General features: G+C 40.7%; 1 protein-coding gene across 2 annotated transcripts in view; it reads right to left on the reverse strand.

Moving 5' to 3' along the window:
• The window catches only part of GALNT7 (polypeptide N-acetylgalactosaminyltransferase 7), a 74,017-nt gene that overhangs the window by 16,940 nt on the left and 37,534 nt on the right, over positions 1-19,543 (reverse strand). For both annotated transcript variants that reach the window (XM_055702864.1, XM_055702858.1), the window contains exons 3-5: positions 7,402-7,568; positions 1,264-1,394; positions 937-1,016 (exon numbers count right to left, since the gene is read on the reverse strand). In XM_055702864.1, coding sequence (XP_055558839.1) covers positions 937-1,016; positions 1,264-1,394; positions 7,402-7,568 — 378 coding nt within the window. The remainder of the gene's footprint in view (positions 1-936; positions 1,017-1,263; positions 1,395-7,401; positions 7,569-19,543) is intronic.

Below are 19,543 nucleotides of genomic sequence, written 5' to 3' on the forward strand. Positions count from 1 at the left end.
TTTCTTAAGTAAAAGAGTAACACACACTTGATGGAAGCACACAAGCATTTCCATCTCTCTAGAATCCTGGCCCAAATAAGAGTCTTGAAGCTGAGTTACAGCCTTTAAAACACACAAAAACCAGCTCTTCAAGAAGGTTCTGGTAGTATAACAGGTTAACAAATAGTTTTTAGGACTAAGCAGTTATTGTATGGGATTGAGGAGTATAAACAAGCACATGGTTTCCTAAACACACATACTCTCTGACCACACAAGCTAAGCTCGTGGTGGCACCCAGCAACAACAGCATTTCAACAGCTGGAAGCAATGAAGGCCCTGGGGATCCCCCCCCTCTGTCACCTCTTGCAGATGCCACTGCACAGCGCAGGCTTTTCCACCACGGCCTCCTAGGCATGCGCCTGGGCTTGTGGCAGAGATAGGCTCAAGCTCTGGCCTTGGTTCGCTACAGACAACGCTCCAAAGCACTTCAGAGGAAACAAGTAAGACCATAGTGCAAGACCAAATATGAGAAAGTTATAAAACTCTTGCGATCACAGGGTCTTTAAATCCCCCTTAAATCAAAACACTTACTGCTATTTTTGCTCTACCAATAATCACATTTTTGTTTATTTTGTTTAATCAGGCCCCTTATTCAGGCAGAAGAGAACATTTTTATCAGTTCCTCAGATTACTGCAAAAGACAAGAGCTTTACACTAAGCAAAATATTCAGTATGCCTATTAAAATACACTAACCGGAGTTTTTTTGCCTGACTTTTCCTTCCTCCTTACATAGCTTTTATGCTGGGAGATACAATCATCATATAGCAAATATTGATATAGTTTGATATAGATATATATATTGATAAGGGTGTAAAACATATTTGAAAAGTGAAGATAGTTACTGTAACTCTTTCTTCCTAAGAGGCCAGACACTGGAAATAACAAAAGAACATTACCTGTCCTTAGATATAGGAGCTATAAGTGGCGCATACCAATTAATTCCCACCTCACAATGGGCATCAAGGTAAACCAAAACCTTCAAATGAAAAAAAATAATTATATTTCTGTATACAAGATAAGAATGATTTAATTAAGCATATTTACATTGAAGTACTTTTATATTATAAGCAAAAAAAAGATTAAATGAGTAAAATTAATCTTTTCTTAAAACAAAGTAAATAATACAATACTACGTTTTAACATGTCTCTTTGAACAGAGAACCACCACCGCCTCTCCCCGTCAAAAAAGAAAAAGACAGACTTGTGTGTGAACTGGCTCCTACCTGTCCAAGTTTAGCCTTCTGGGCTCCAATGCTCCTAGCTTGGATTAAACCTTCTCTCCTCTCATTTCGAAATACCTTTACAAGGCCATTCCACTGCTTAATATACTCATCCAGCCTCTCTTGTAAGTGTGCTATTGAGTAACAGAGAAAAACAATTATTTTGGCGAGGTTTAATAATAAACGGTTTTGTACTCTTAATATAACCCAAATCCAACTCTACTTAAAAATGTCTACAGACATTAAGAGAATCTTTAATTGAACTGCTCATACCACTGCTCACTAACAGTAAAACTGAGGAGATCAAGACTTGGAACTCTCTGACTTCATGGCACGGGTTTGTCTCTGGCACATCTGAAGAAAAAGCAGCTGAATTGGTTGGCCACGCCACAGGGGACCTGGATGGACAATTCCCAGCCACTTCAGTACATCACATAGTGGCTTTCAGGTCTTTGTCTGTATTTCAACCAGGCAGAGAAGTTTTTACACTTCAGCACATGGTCTTTCCTCATCAGATAATGCCACATACACAGTTGCAGGCACTACTTTTCAGTTAAACATTTCTCTTCACTCACTTGCTGCCTCGCAAAACTTTCTGTCAGTCTATTAAATCTGGAAACCTGAGACAGAAACTCACCACACTCAAATTATTGCCCTCCTTCATCTAGACCTGTTCCCTCTTGGGGTTGGTGTGGTCTTTTGCTAATCTTCTAATGAAATAAGAGTAACTGGAGGGCCAGAATTGCAGTGAACGAGCTGTGGCTCATCACAATGATGAGACAAGAAACCTTTAGCCAAAGGGAATTGGTCAATAAAGGGATGAGTAACCGCATAAGAATCAAGACGGGCTATGCTTAAATGGTTACAGATTTGTATTTGCACATTGTTTTTTGCCAAACTAATCTGGAAACCACATTCCTACCACACAATTTGAAAAAGAATCCTAGCGTTGCATAATATTTTTGCACAGATGATTCTGTTGAGAAAAGTCACAAAGGCAGAAGGGCTGGCAGTCAGGCGCTTGTTGTTTGAGGCTATGCTGATTTAGCTACTGGTGTTCGTTTAAAATCTATTTTTGTACTGAGAGGCTCAAAAGAATTGTCTACAGTTTCTGTTTCTCTCAGTTGGGAACCAAAATAAGCCACCTAAGCTACAGCTGAGGCAGTCATGCACTGGCTTGCACCCGCTCCAAGGGGCTGTGAGACGCCATGCCTGTGCTGATCTAACAGCAAGAGGGGATGTGCAGGGTGAAAGGAGAAGGATGTCTCTTTCAGCAGCAACAAGCCATCAGGTTGCTTCCCCAGCAACATTTTCTGCACCCTGAATGAAAATGATTGAAGTCTGGAGCTTGCTGCAACTTACATTTCAGTATGTTTTATATTCTTGCCAACAGTATCAAAACCACTCTAGTTCAAACAAAAGCTACATGTAAATAATGGATGGAAATGGTATTTTTTGGAAGTGAAGTTTCCAAACTTGAAAATTCAGCAATTCTACCAGAGAACAATCTTCTGAAACCACTATCTTTTAATATTCTTACTGTAAGTTTTCTCAACCAAAAGTTCTACATATCCTCTTCTCCTTTCCCATGCACATTTACAATTTCTTTTGTAAATACTTGTGCGTTAGGAAAACTTCAAGGGTACATAAATATCAAACAAGAGAAAAAACAGTTTTATCCCATCTGCTGTACAGAATAACATGCCATGTAATAGATGTAGAATACATGATATGATAGCTGTGATATACATTTTTATAGGATAAAATCAACAGAGTTATGAGGTCATGCTGAAGTGGTACTAAGAATCTTTATACCACACATTATTTATTCTACAAATTCCAAGTACATGTTACAGAAGGGACTGTCAGGAATGCTTTAAAGATTTAAAACCTAAAGCTATTTCCAGCTCTCCTGCCTATGACGCCAAATGTTTTAGTTATCTAATGTTCAACTATGTAAGGCTCACAGGGAGCTGTAAAAACCTGTCATATTGATTGTGTAAAGCTTTTCTACAGTACAAGTCTCAGGACTTCACAGTCCATTATCCAAAACTGTGCCAGGGTTAGCAGCAAGTGCTATTTCCCACAGGAAAATGGAATTTTCTCTCTCCCTCATACTACAAAGCCTGCATGACAGTAGTGTATAAAATCCTGATCCTGATACAGTAAGAAACAGTGTTTGGCCAGCGGTACATTTTGTTCACCTAGAACACTTATTTATGGTATCTGTCAACAGCTTTACAGCACTCTGTTTTTTTGCTTAAAAATGTATATTTCACCTTTAAAAATATTATAACCATCAATCTGGTCTCCCGTTGTTTGGGTTGCTCTCTCGTGCCTCAGTGCATGATTAAAGCACGAATCTTGTGTTTTTTAAAAACACATCCTTTCTCCAAAAGATCTTAGGCATTGCAGATTACAAGGCGAGGAGGCGGAAAAAAGCTTTTTTTCCCCTTGACACACGAATGTCAGTTTGAAAACTAGAAAATTGGTGTCAGAAATCCTCCCAGCTGCCTCCGAGTTTCCTGTACTGTAACACTACTAACGTGGGGTGCTCAGCTTTAACACAAGCACTGTTCACAAGCACAAACTGCTTCAGTTTCCCCACTGCAAGCACTGTTAAGTTAATAAAATTAATGTTACCTGTCTGAGCTTGTTACTTCCCCTTTGGTTATCTTATGTGATGCTACATCAGTGGGAAATACAGACAGCAATCAAGAAAAAATAGGTAAATGCAAAAGGTGGAAAAAACTTTTAAATGCTACTAGGAACACTGGTATTTGCCTCACACTCACTCTTTACAGGTGTACGGGTTACAAAAGTGAGCTGCACCAACTGAGATATGGACCTCTATGCTTCAGAAAGAAGGAACACTGGTACCTACACACATAACAAGTAGTCCTTGAAGACCTATCTACACAACTGTATTTGTAGGGAGCTTCAGAAAACCTGGTGTTATGAATTCTCATTGCGCTTCCAGAATAGCTGCACCCTCCGCACAGCTAGCACTCACAGCAAAATGAACTGCTTCTACAAGAAATACAAGAAAAAATAAAAACCCCCTCCTCACGTACAGCAGTGCGGCCACACTAACACTGCGGTAGAAGATGCTGCAACACTTCTTGGACTCCTAGCATGCATTAATACAGACATCTCCACTGAAAATATCAGAACTAGCATCATTTGATTAGCTTGGTGACATCTTGTTACTATTCCCTTTCTGTTTTGACAAAGGAAATTTGCCTGAGCAGAATTCAGCACATGTCTCCACACAGTTCTTCACAGTCAAACCTCGCTGTTTGCAGAAGAGATTAAGGAAGGAAGGGAGAGCGTCATTCAGCAAAAAGACTGCTCCCAACTGACTTTATACAAAGAATTACAATGAAAAGAACATTTTCCAAGCACTGCAACTGTTCTTCCCTGTAAGGCATAACATATATAGGCTTCTATGCAACTGTTAACTCCCTTCCGATGAAAGAGCATTTCTTATAAAGGACAGGCAGGGCTCTTTATGAGCCAGCCTTCAGAAGTGTTTGCAACTGCTATGCTCCATTTTAATTTCATATCGCTGGAGAAGGTGCAGCTAAGAAATACAGACAGCCCTGCTGAGTGTGAGCAAACAGCTACCCAGTCCAGCAACTGTGTCCCTCAACACTGGTCTCAAAGAGCGTTAAGATCCTCTTTGTTGGGTAGAAAGGCAGATATGACGTGGGCAGTCTGAAAGCAGGTGGGGAAGGAGAAAATCCTGTATCTGTGCTGTCAGCACTGCTTTTCTTCTGGCTGAAAAAGCAAAAAGCCACCAGCAGCTCTGCCATGATTAAGAGTGTTTGTGTTTTGCAGCTCTCCTAACAACTGGAAATCTCTTCAGGCGGCTTGGCATGCTTCACAGCCTGTATTAGTTCATGCTTCTCTCCGGGGAGAAAGAAGTGGAGCAAGATTCTACTGTCTTGGCCATTTTTCATCTAGAATGCAATTTGAATTATTGAAATTAAGTTAATTATGTTTACCAAGTAATAGCCTAAAGCAGTCTGAAGAATTATTATAGCGAAACCGTATAGTTGCAGCAAGGTGTTCAGAGCCATTCCAGTCCATGCTTGTTTTCCAGTCACTCATACATGAGAAAATTGCATCTTGAGCTTTCTTCACTGAATTTTATGATTCAGGAAAGTTATTTGGGAAAAAGAAGTGTGGGAAATACAGAGACAAGGGTCTGCTGGACGTTAGGTCCAGGTTAGCTGTATCTGCTAATTATTCATATATGAGTAGAATGCATAAGTAAATTCTGTATTTCAAAATAAATTTCTTGAAAAATACTGCCTTTATTTAACAATCGTCATATATTGGAAAACTGTAGAACAAGTTGTTACGCCAGACAAACTCATTCCATGAATTACATACACATAGCACAGAGTCAGCTACAACTCATGTGAAACCCAAGTACTGAGTCCAACTATTTGTAAAATCTGGTAATTTTTCTAGAGACCATCAGTGTCACAGTTATTTTATACACCTAACTCAGACCCTGAATAGCTCTAAAGAAAGGCTGTGATCCCAGCTGAAAAGGAAAAACACAGCACATGTCTGCTGACTGAATTATTAAAATTATATCTCTTAGGACAGAAGATATTTTTGTTTTATAGTGTGTATGTATATCTAAGCAAAATTCTCAACAGCTGTTAGAGGATACAGGAGACTATATAATAGCATTCAGTACCTTTATCAGACTAAGTCAGATATAGTCAAGTTCACAATACAAGTAACTTTTCCTCTTCTGTAAAACCAAACAGAAAATGATACCTACCTACCTACAGGCGTGATGTAAAAATTAACATACAGTAACTATTTTTAATAGTGATTTGTACTGAAAAAAGGCAACCTCAACTATGTGGTGAGTTCAGTTTTTGACTTTATAGTGGGTATACCTGAAGAAAACAACTCCTCCCATGAGGCGGGAACTGGGAGAAGCTCAGATCACTTGATAAAATGGGGAGTTTCAAAACAGAGTCATCTGCTTTCCACGCCACTACCCAATTCAGCTATTATAAAAAAAAGACGGTAAAAGGAACATACCCTATGCTGCTGACCAGTTCAAACTTGCCTGTGCTTCTACAAGCCATCATTATCACTGTCTAGAAGAGACTGTCATCCTGCACACTTGAAGGTACGTTTTTATTTATGCATCTACTCTTCTCTGTCAACTTCTATTCAAGAACTATGCTGCAATAAAGTGTTGCAGAATGTGCAGCTTTGGTGCACTTTTCCAAAATTTGTTTAAACTTTAAAACCAGACAGATTTCCTGCACATCAATCACCTTGTATCTCTTAGCATACCACTTTCAGTTTTTCTCTGTAGTCAGCCTTGATTTGCATTAACATTGAAGATATCACCATTAATGGAAAAAAGTCAGTGTATGTTTATATTTATAAGAATCACACATAAATACATACATTCTGACTATAAACCAAGACCAGAATGTATATTACAAACGAAGAGGAAAATCTCTGGACTTCTGAAAATGTTGATATGCAGGACTCAAAGAAAGGCAGAAATTAACACAAACTTAAATTCTTAAAAGCCCCTCTCCCCAATAAGAAATAATAAACACCTTAATGTGATGTTAAATTAAAGAATATTGGAAATTAAAAAGACATTGAAAGTGAATCAGAATAGTGCAACAGCCTAAGACACATTTTCATTATAATAAAATAATAATAAAAAAAGAAATAAAGAAGAAAGGAAACTGGATTCCTATATGGAATAAGGAAAGAAATTATTCCCAACAGGCTTAATTCAAACTCCTTCAATACTCTTAAAACTACTTGTTTTCACAAGAGCTAAGAAAGGTACTAGCTACCCCAGCTTTCTACTATATACTACTCCACAGCTGTGGTAGAGAGCCCACCACAAACCCTGTATTTCAAACAGCTGAATACACACAAAGGATTGCCAGTTTTGTGAAAGCTATTCATTGGAGAAGAGCTTTCCCATCACTGAAAACTGAAAGGACTGTGAAGAAACAACTTACTTTTCTTGCAGAGTCAACTCAATCCATGGCAGGTAATAAACTAAAAGGAAACTTTTTAAAGGGAAAAAAAAAAGTTTCCTTTTTTACAAGTAGTGTGTTAATATTCCAAGTATACCTTTGTTGCTAAAATCATCAATCAGCACAATTTCTGCCAAGTATTTCCTTGGTGTTCTCTTAATGACACTGTGGACTGTCCTCATGAGCGTGGACCATCCTTCATTATGGAAGACAATGACAACGCTGGAGGTGAGCAGGTTATCATCATAATGCCAGTATTTGCATCTGTAAAAAGATAACGATTTTATTAGTTTTCACATCATAATTTACAGAATTGCTTAACACCACCTTTATGTAAATTAAATCTTCACTGATGGCTCTCCTTCGGATTAAAGAGAAACAGGATATGAAAGGTAATATAGCTTAAGTGTATCACAGAGATATGAGGCCCTCAGAGGAGCTTGCTTCCAGCCAGCGAGCCTTTTTTCCTCCTGAAGGAGGTAGGATGCAGCTGGTGAAGAATGACTCCTGCTTCAACAGCTACCTGCTTCCTCCTATGTAGCTGGATGGCATTGCATGGACCCTGCTGAGACACATCCCTACCACAGCACCACAGCTGCCACCTTGCTGTTTGTGCAGCCAGGAGAGAACACTGGAAGAAAAGCCCCAAACTGCAACTGTTGAGACCACAGAATCATGGAACGGCTTGGTTTGGAAGGGACCTTAAAGATCATCCAGTTCCAACCTCCCTGGGCAGGAACACCATCCACTAGACCAGGTTAATATTTATTAATCACATTTATCAACAATAGATTTAATTTGCAATTGTAACATCTATTTTCCCATCTGCATCCCTAACTGTTCACCGTCTCCCTAATTACAACCATTCCAGGTATTTCCTTACCTGGAAGTCTCCCTACGTGATCACTAGCCCCTTTTCCAACTGTGGTAATACAGTTGGAAACCACCAAACCCAGAGACATTGCACTTTTGATTTCAATGGGCCAAGACTTCCTTTTTTCATCTTTCATCAAGTGGAGTCACTACTAGAGAGAATCTGACTTTTCAAAGACAACCGTCATGCATTAAAAAATTATTCATGACAAACAGAAACTTCTGTATGAGGCTGAACAAGGCTCAGTGCCGGGTCCTGCACCTGGGTCACACCAGCCCCACGCAGCGCTGCAGGCTGGGGCAGAGCAGCTGGGAAGGGCCTGGTGGGAAAGGGCCTGGGGGTGCTGGGTGACGGCCGGCTGGGCAGGAGCCAGCTCTGTGCCCAGGTGGCCGAGGAGGCCAGCAGCATCCTGGCCTGGGTCAGAAACAGTGTGGCCAGCAGGACTGGGGGAGTGATTGTTCCCCCGTACTGGGCACTGGTGGGGCTGCACCTAAAATCCTGTGTTCAGCTTTGGGCCCCTCGCTGCAAGGAAGACACTGAGGTGCTGGAGCTTGTCCAGAGATGGGCAACGGGGCTGGTGAAGGGTCTGGAGCACAAGTCCTATGAGGAGCAGCTGAGGGAACGGGGGCTGTTCAGCCTGGAGAAAAGGATGCTCAGGGGGGACCTTATTGCTCTCTACAGCTGCCTGACAGAGGCTGTAGGCAGGTGGGGGTCGGTCTCATCTCCCAGGTAACAAGCGACAGGACAAGAAGAAGCGGCCTCGAGTTGTGCCAGGGGAAGTTTAGATCAGATATTAGGAAAAATGTTTTCACTGCAAGGGTGGTCAAGCTTGGAACAGGCTGCCCAGGGAGGTGGTGGGATCACCATCCTTAGAAGTGTTCAAAACCGTGTAGATGTGGTGCTCAGAGACACGGTTTAGTGGTGGACTTGGCAGTGCTATGTTAATGGTTGGACTTGATGATCTTAGAGGTCTTTTCCAACCTAAATGATTCTATGATTTTAAACTTGCAGACACGCAAACTTCCGTAGTTATATTTCTCTATATACAATAAAAAGTTTAAATACGGAAAAGCATTCCTGTGTTTGAAAAGTATTACCTTAATCACCAGAAATCTCAAGTCTGTGAAAATTAAACATGGAAAGAACTCACGCAGCAGATCTACAGGCATTCAAAGAACATTTCTTTGGTGAAATGGGCCATATTTCACTTATTGTCAGGGAACAGCATCAATAAATATGTATTTCTCACCCACCAGAAAAAAAAGAAATTGGTAGAAACATACTATTAATTTTGGTCCTGTGGGAAAAGAAAATTAGAGAATCAAACCAGTCTATAACTAAGCCTGATCTAATAAGGCATTTCTTCTCTTAGTCAGGCATGCTGTAAGCAACCTCTGAAATGGCACGATCTCTACTAGTATGGTTTACTAACTAAAATCCTCCAGCTCCAATGTTTCTATGCCTGAAGTAGCTGCAGCTACTCATATTTATAAACTGCCAATATACAAGTGCTAGACTGTTTAAAATGCATAGTTCGGGCCACTGCTGCCTTCCTTCCATAGATACCTCTCAAAAGGCTTCAGCCGATTACAGAATGCAATACTTTCATTTGTAGCACAAGCATTTAAGGCTTAAGCTGTCGACAACTTACTTAGTGATTTGCAGATATAAAATGGATATGCTACTTAGGTGTAAAGTTGGCTGTGTGGAAGATTTTCCATCGTGTGTTTAACAACAGATTAATAACAGAACCATGTTGCTTTACACATATATACAGCTGGATAAATTCTGGTGATAGAATTATGTTAAAATGGATGAAAACGGGGTGTTACATGTTCAAAATCGGTGTGCCAGCTGAATGCCATTCAATAGCTCCATGTAAAATGTAGTGAAAATTAATAGCACCTTTTGCCTCAAAGGAGAAGGCAGTATCTGATGCAGGTTGCACCATGCCGCTGACCTGTACTTTCAGCAGTTTAGCTCGGAATTTTTTTGCTCTCCAATTAAAAAGACAGACAGCTAAAACATTTCAGACTGCCTTCAACAAGAGAAACAAAGCAAACCCTGCAAAAATCCCCAGATCTTTTGGTTGCTTATTTCTCCCACTTGCTGCAGTATCACCAAGTCACATTTAAGAACAAAATGGTGAAGAGCGTAAGAATGAAAGACAGCAAGTAACTTAACATAATTCAAAAAAGCCAAATGTATTACAAGAGCCTGAACTGAACAACACATCTGTGAGCAATTTATAAGCATTTTTTGATCTGTATTTAATACATTTTTAAAACATAAAACCAGAGGTCTAGACAGGCTTTTTGCTACATATCCAACTTAATCTCCTCAAATCTGTCAGCACATTTCACCTTTTAAACTTGAAAAATCACGTGTTGCTAAATGTGCCATTTGCAAGCCATAAAAGCACTACATTTATACCTCTAGTAAGATTATACTTTTAGCTTTTTCCAGAGGCTTTATTTCACTTATTGGACAGTCCACAGACTGACTCATCAAGCCCATAAGCTCCAAGAGACTGCAGTAACTCCTATGCACAATCTTGTCTCTCATCTTGCATTGAGAATTAGAGGTTTGAAACATGGTAGTTGTTTTAGATGTGGAATTAATAAATATTTTAACATCTGTGGCAATTTTCCCCAAGAAATGTACTCAAGTATTTGAGAGACAAAAAAAATCAGGAATCTCCACTCTCATTTCCTTCATATCCACAGGGAAGGAACCAGGCAAGAGCCCTTCTTCAGTGGAGCAGCACTGACATCCAGTGGTTGGCAAACCAAATACCAAAAAAACATAAAAGCATTTCCCTTGTGTTTGAAGCTGAATTTTACAGTACTCGTTTCCCTGTAAGTTTTAGGCACCAGAAAAGGTAAATAAAAAGCCTGAATTTCCAGACTCGCGCTTCAGTTTTAAAAGACAGGGTCAAGTAGATATGGGCGTCCAGGCAAAATCTGCAAGCTGTTGAAAACTGGCACAGGCAGATTCAAAGCACAAAAGGGGCTGTGACAAAGAGGATTTAAATATGTTTGAACCTCTAGCTTCATCCCCTGGGTGCTATCCTGCCCACATACGGTAGCATGGTGCCCTTTTGGGTGTAGCCTGCCGGCCAGCTGTGCTAATATGCTGTGAACCAAATGAGTAAACAGGCTCACTTCCAATTATTTTGCTTACCTGTACAGCTGAGAGGATGGTACACTGCAGAAGATACGCAGGAATGAGAGGGTAGCACCCTTAAGCTAGTCTTGCCTCTAGGTGCTTCACATGACTTTTCCTGGCCCCTGTAAAGCGTTATTGTATGGGGCAAGGAGCAGAGCAGCAGGCGCCCACAGATCTGTGAAGGGCTGGCAACACCCTCCCAGGGCAGTGCTGCAGGAAAAGCAGCTCTTTGCTTCTTTTCCTCAGGGAGCAAATAGGTGAAAGGAATCAACACCTTTAGTCCATGAATAAAAACTCCCTGTCTCCGAATCAGCACTGGTATTATGGAGCAGAACCATGGAGTGATGCATCACTGGAGCGTGAAGAAAGCTTTCCGAAGACACAGTAATGATCTAATGGAGAAACACGGTGAGTAACATTTCTTCTATTAGTGTGCACACTTGAGATGTGAGTTAGTCCTACGCCCTTCTCCACCCCTGAGAAGGCACAGTACTGTTGGAGACCACGCCACACCAACATCCCTGTCCCTCGATCACAAAGTTGAGCACCAGCCACAGCAGGAGAGGAACCTTTTTACAGGGGACCCCTCTGCAGAAGAAGCTAGACATCTGGGCTGCAGCACTCCTTCGCTTGGGGAAATTCTGCTTTTAGCTTTACAGCTTTGTACTTTATTCATTGGCTTGCTCTTACTGATATCCCACGGCCCCACAAACGTGATCGTCTATACATGCTCCAAGGACTGGATGACCCTTACAGTCTCCCCGTTAGCAAGCACTGCAGTTGCAGATGTAGGCTGAAGTCTCCTTAGGCTAAAATAAGTCAAGGCTAGAGGCTGCTTCTCTTGAAAGAGTGATTCAGCCATCAAGCAAAAATGCAAGAAGGGAACAAGACAGCACCTCGAAGACAATTTAATGGTAAACCCCAATCAGATAAATACTTAAGAGGGCAAGATTTGGAGCCAGCAGAAGTACTTCTCACGTCACCCTGAATTCCTACTTCCCCAGCATACCAGCAGCTAAGCTCCAGAAAAAAGTGAGCGGTATTGGGCCCGTAATGGGACTATCTAACGAGCACCTGTGCTTACCAAAGGCACATTCAGTCCCCTCTCTGCATTTTAAAGCACTGTACTTGTGAGCACAGACCAAAATGTAGCAGCACAGATTCCTTCGAGACAAGCAGCTGCCGTCGCATTCTTGTAACAGCTCCAGCAGTTTCAAGCTGAGAGCTCTGAATCACTACAAAGCTGAAGGTCTCAATTTAGCACTTACCCTGAAATTGTAAATGACATAAAAATAATGGAATCTCTCCTCTCCATTAATAAAACTGTTCACTATTCTAAATTGTATCTTATTTCATGTTTATTTAAATTGGTATGACATTCATAGTGAAATCAATTATCACTACTGATAATTGCTTTATAGCGTATGAATTTTTCTCACTCTTTGAGAAAGTCTAGCACCAGCAAAGCCCAAAAATATCAGGGGCTCTGTTTCCATTTGCAGCTTCCTTTTCCAGTAATCCCTGTTCTTACCTTAGGAGGAGACAGTGGTTCAGCACACAGCGTGCTGTTTACATACTTTGATACTGAGTTCAGGGCTGCTCGTTATTTTAAATCATAAATTTATAATGATTACTGTAGTAAACTGCATCTACCCCCTAGGAAGATGGATGAGTTTCTCTCACAAAACATCTTCAATAGTTTGCTCATCTGTGTGATTGAGACCACCAAAGTCCTAGCTGAGAGCGGTTGCCTGGTGCCTGCAAGCCAGAGGGAACATTGCCTAAGCCCAGAGTAGACAGAGAACTGGGCATTTTGTTGTTAAGGTAAGACTAACTAAATCTAATGTTAATACTGGATTTGCTACCTATGAAGCCTTTTAGGGTATTTTCATGCATCATCAACATCAATATAAGATTAAAGTAGTCAACTTACAAAACAGGGGTTCTGGAAGAGAAGTGAAATGACAAACCAAAAAGGACAGTTTGATAAGCAGAGTAATTTTTTTTTATTTGCCTTCAGCAGACAGCAGTAAAATCTCTACTACACACTACCTAACAGCTTAAACCTATGCTGAAACAGCATTTTCTATTTTTACAATACCTAAAAGCTATGTTAGTTTCCATTCCTGTAGTAGCCTATATGACTGATTACATAATTATAATAGTATATATAATATGAAAATATATTATATAATTATAATTTTGTTATTAGTGCCCCTGGAAGCACAAGCTACATCTCCTATTATACATACCCTATCATACCTCTGAAAGGGCCACAATCCAAACTCTGGGCAAGGTTTGCACAGAGACCTGGCTAATAGGAAAACTAAAGGAATAAACTTTGCATTTTTCTTTTAATCACAAGATGCTTGCCCACAGTTATCACTTGCCCAATACTGAAAAAGTTGAAGCAATAAACACCATAGGGCAGGAGAGCTGGGGCAGCTAGGTGGCTACAGTAAATCCCCTTCCTTGGGGATGGGGAAGCCACCTTACAGAGAGATGGAGCCAAAGCCCTCTTCTTTCCTGTTTTGGTTTCAAGTGGGCAGTACCTACCTCCCAGCACACCTCCAGTCCTTCTGCAGCACCACGGCACACTGTGCACTACTGCAGGGAGGAGATGGGGCAAGCGGATCACTCAGCACCAGCATGGGACATCGCTGTGCGTCAGCTGTGTCCTCAGAAAACACTGATAAGAAGCTACAACACGCTGCATGCAGCAGGTCTCGTCATTTCTCTGTTGAGGTGGGCACTAGTTTAGGAAGTGACGGCTTGATCCCTTTGCTTATATACAGCTCAGAGAAGTCTAGGCTGTGCATAATTTTGCATTTATCAAACACCGATAGGTTTTACCTGATAAACAAAAGGCTAGAAAGAAGCTTGGAGCAGTGGGCTTAGTCCCACAGAAATACTTCGTTTCTACCATGCCTTCCTCATCAGATACTAAACCTTGAAGTTCCTGCCCATGCTGAGCTGGACTGAATTACATCATCCAAGTTTATTTAAATGCTTTACCACAGTAAGTTCTGGTTAACAGGAACAAGACAGAGCATAAGAAGTTTATTTAATTTTTTAGTCTCACATTCAGATTACAACTTATTTGACAGAATTCTTCCTCTATTTGCCCCAAAATTTCTATGATGCAAGACAGCAGCTGGAGGGTTACACAAGCAGCTGCAGGAAACCTCTCAGACTTTTCTCTGCCTGTTCGTCTGAAGTCAAGGCAGAATTTAAATATACTTGAGACACTGCACTATACATTTTTGCTGGGTAAGATGTCCTGTTCAGAGCTTGATCTTCTTATTTCAGATGTGCACACACACTGAGGTAATTAAATCCAACTACAAGTAACACACCTGGTGCCTCTGTCAACTTCTTTGTACTCTTTGGGTGAACTTTTTCTTTGTTGAGACTTAAAATCTGAAATGCTAGCATCCAACACTAAAGAGACACAGGATCCATCTTCACTATAGTTTTCACTACTGGGACCTGAAACATTAACAGAAAATGCTTGGTTTTGCTTTAAGGCCAATGCCTGGAATTCAAATCTTTCCTGACCACAAGGAGATGCTCTGACAATACATGGCTAATTCCACTTTAAACACATTTTTTTTCCTCCAGGAGTCTTGCCAGCAGTAAGGCAGCTGATAAGCTGCAGTAGAAAGCCAGCCTTCCTGATTCAGTGTGACGACTATAATTCACCTGATTCTCAACCCCAGCTCTCATAGGGGTGCACAAAGATTTATGCGCATACTATAAAATTAGTTTTCTTGGTTACAGTTCCAGTGTACTATGTGACACTTGAATAAAAGATTTTCCCAAGGTGCCATGTGAAATGAAACCAAGTCCCTAATGCTCCATTTCCGATGACACAGATACCAACAGTAATTACTGAAATTCTTCATATAACAGTATCAAATATGTAATTTGCACAGTGCTATAATTAAGGAACTAATCACATTCCTGAAGAAATAAGGCTCCACTCTAGAGCTTTTCTATTCAATTCTCCTTAGCTACAACAAGACTGACCAGACAACCAACTACTTACTGTAAGAAAATATATTAAAATCACATTATTTGTCCAGAGCAAGAAAACCATCCATTTCTAATGCATAGCCAAAATTCAACTGCCTTAATTTATACCCTGAGTAACTGTTTACAATTAAAGATTTCTGCATTTTTTTGACTCAAGTCCAGCACCAAAATTTTTCTATACAGTTTGATATTTTTAAATAGCACTTGGACCAACCAAAGAGTCCAAGCTGTCACCACCAAACTATGACAGGAACAATACCTTTACTAACAGCTCTGCATGTGTGTATTTTTAAGTCAAGTCAGAAGTCTTTATTTTCGGCAAGAAATCCCTCCTCTGCTTGTTCTAAAACTAAAAATAAATAAATAAATAAAACACCCTTCAAAACAATGTACAATTTTTAGTTCCCTTTCTCATTCCCTTTTGATTTGTTTTATAAAATGTTGCAAACTGCAAAAACAGTTGTCCAAAAATACATTTCTATACACAAGGAGCATTGTACTCAAGCAAGGAAGAGTTACTCTTCCAGGTTTTTCAACAAAAGCTAATTGCCAGTTGTTCTGTTTGAAGTAAAAAGGTGACCCATGATAACAGATCCAATTATTCAAGTACAAATTTGCATGGCCCAGGGGACATGCCTTGTAACAGCAATAATGTCATTAAAAAGGAAAAGTCAAACTGGATAATCCGTGGAAGGAAAAAACACTTAAAAATATTTATTTTGCCATGATCAGACTGATAGATGTGTGTGGGCGATGCAGCTGAAATTCTGGCTCACGCTGGTGATCAGACAGCAGTTATCTAATGACATATTGAAAAAAAAATCCACTAAGAGATTTATTTGTCTCATGCCATAAACATTCACAGAGAGTCATGATGCTTCCTCTCCCTGTCAAACTACTCAGAATAAAATTCCTGCAACATTTGTCAAAAGAAGCTGTCAAAAAAAAAAAAGTAGCTTAAATAGTCATAAGACTAAAACCCTCTGGGTCAGTGAGAACAATTTGTAAGCAAGTCGTGTGTGGGTTGGATAACAGCAGCGTATCAAGCCTGACCAAGGCATGTTGAGCACTGATCCTTTCTTGCAGCCAACAGTTAATTACCCTGGCATGAAATCTGATCAACTGTGTGAACATCCCTGGCTTAAGGGCTCTACCGTAATATAAGTTAGTAAATAGGACAGATAAGGAGTTTCACAGAGATCTCTTACAACATACTTCAAGAAAATGCTTCTTGACTTAAATTTCAATCCCAAGTCGACTTAAATTCCAACCCAAAGGCAATCAGCATGACTCGAGCCCAACAAAATATACCAATGGAAATGGCAGAGGCAGACTGGAGTCTTCTACTAAGAAAGCAAACTTCATAAAGGAAAACCTGCATTGCTGCTTAGTGGTTTTGAGATAAAAGACACTACAAAGATTCTGCAACTAATGCATTGTAGATATGTATTTTTTAGAAATACTGAACACAGTTTCTTTGGAACAACTCACATTGCTTTGGTCTTGTATAACCAGATGTAGCTCTTGAAATGAGCCATACACCAGACAGCTTACTGTCACAGCTCAACACCCATAGTCATCAGCCGTTTTGTCCGTCAGACAGTTTTCTGTCTCTTTTTGATTTCTTCCAACAGAGGAACCATTACTTAAATGTTTGCTAACATCTGCCATGAGAAGTTCAAGATTTCAGGTGTTACTTTGCTAAAAGTGTCCCAGGAATGGCTTCTTTGAGCACAACCTCCCCAAAATGCATGAACAGCCCATCCCCACATGCAGTAAGTCAAACAGGCACAGCAGAAAGCCCAGCTGGCTGCACCAAGAACTCCTGAAGGAGCTCCAATGCAAAAGGGAAGAGTAGGGAAGGTAGATGCATGGACTGGCTACCTAGAAGGAGTACAGAAATACTGCCTGAGCACTTGCAGAGACAAATAAAGGCAAAGCTCCAGTGAAGTTGAGAACCATGAGATGGGAAGGGCCATGAGAAGAGCTTGTAGGCAAAAGGAACACTAAAGAAAACACAGGTTTACTGCTGAATGAGATGCAATTTGGTGTCAAAGGACACTGAAAAAAGTGAGACACCCAACACCTGATTTCCCTCAGTCTTCACTTGCAAGGTTTGCTGTCATACCTCCCCCGTCTGGGTGTGTAGTGGCAAAGTTTGCAGAATGAAGGAATATCCACCATAAAGGAAGGTTGGGTCAGGGACCACATCACTGGACACATCACAGCAAACGCAGTAAACACAACACAAGTCCATGGGACTGAATGGGCCACACCGGAGGGTGCTGAGGGAGCTTGTGATGACATTATGAGGTCATGCTCAACCATTTTTACAAGGTCGTGGCACCTGATCGTGGTTCCTGAGGACTGACAAAGACAAATGCCATGCCCACCGTCAAGCAGGAAGATCCAGGGAACTATGGCCAGCCAGCCTAATCTCTGCCCCTGCAAAATTGACAGAAGGTGAAAGCCATTTCTAAGTGCACAAAGAAGGTGTCTGGGAAGAGCCAACATGGTTTTACCAAGGGCACATCCTTCATCCTGACCCTGAAAAAGCTTCCAACTCCAAATTACTATCTTTCCCTGCATCAAACCAGCTATTAACAACAGCCACTGGGAATAAAAATCATAAGACTATGTCCTGCAAGGATCCATTTAGGATAATGACTTAAAAAGCAAAATGCAGTTTGACTCTGACTTGTCAGAAGGAGGCCAACACACAATGACAACATTTAACACTGGGTTTTATATTAATTTTTTAAAACATACTGAGATTATTATACAACTTATATATCTGCTCAGATAGTCATGCAGCAGAACTAGAGTCTTCCATGAGAACATAAGAAAGAGCATTTTTCATTGATGTGATATGACAATTGACCACAGATTTCATGCAGCTGGACTTCTAAGAGTGACAATCATTTCACTTACGTCTCTATTTTAAACCCATTGAACTGGAGGCCTGATTTTGCAGCAGGTCTTTCCAGTCAGGCTTTTACCCACAGCTCCAAATGCCAGAGCCCCTCCAGCCAGCACTGTGCCTGCTTTGCCGTGGCTATCTTTAGCTACACCATGGGAAGTAATAAAACAGGTTGAAAGAAGCACAACAGAGGTCTGGCCCAAGGACTGATTCAGCACCTCATACTCTCCTCCGTCATGGGGCTGAGAGGGTATGGACATGGACAGTTTATGTCTTTATTTTTTCCAGATGGAAAGAGGGAGAAAATACCTGGATTTACCAAATTTCCAGGCAATGGCAAGAAAAATAAAGAAAAAGAAAAAAAAGCAGCAGTGCTTCAGTGCCTGGATGAGAAAATGGTATAGAGCAGCATGTTCTGAATTCATTAGTACCTGGTGAAATTTTTGGAATTGATTAACTTCATCCAGGGACTGCCTTCTCTAAAATAAACCAGAACCAAATTACTACAGCTTAAATGTGCCAGGGATCTTCTAGCATGAAGACAAGGGGAAGCCATCGATACCACCACACAGCAGTAGTGGCTGCCCAAGCAGGACTCAGACAGCACCTGTGACATGTAGGAGGAACTGAAGCACCTGAGAAGACAGAAAACACAGGCAGGAAACTTCCACCACCTCAGAGGACACAGTAAATACCAACCATGCTCCAGAGACTACTGTTTCAGGCATCAGCAGTTAGTGTTCCCAGGGGACAAAACACCAGAGCACCCACAAGAGAAGCAGCACATTTTGAGTACTCAGCACAGCGTGGAGCTCCGCTGAAGACATACCTGTGTAGGAACCATACTCTAATTGTTGCCACAACGCACTGAAATTCCAGTGCTAGAAGACAGATGGCCTAGTGACGCCTCCTTCTGAAAAGGGGAATTATAAAGACATGAGTTGGCTTATTGAAAAGAAACTAAGGGTAAAATGCTTTCAGGTAGAATGGAGCTTTTTCAAAGACACTGTATGAGAAGCTGAGAATGTTTACCATTAACTATTAAAAAAAACAACCTACAGAGGAACCAGGGAAAGCCAGCATGATTAAAAATCAGATGCTGTTAGCAGTAAGACAGATATTCTTTAAGTGCATAGGGTGGTATCCAAACACAGAAAACAGAAATAAGCACCAATTCAGACAAACTGAATGTAAATAATAAGATAGAGTTAAAAAAGAAGTTTGAGAAATAGCTTACTTAAG

This window comes from Falco cherrug, chromosome 1 (assembly GCF_023634085.1).
Source record: "Falco cherrug isolate bFalChe1 chromosome 1, bFalChe1.pri, whole genome shotgun sequence".
NCBI classification, from domain to species: domain Eukaryota; kingdom Metazoa; phylum Chordata; class Aves; order Falconiformes; family Falconidae; genus Falco; species Falco cherrug.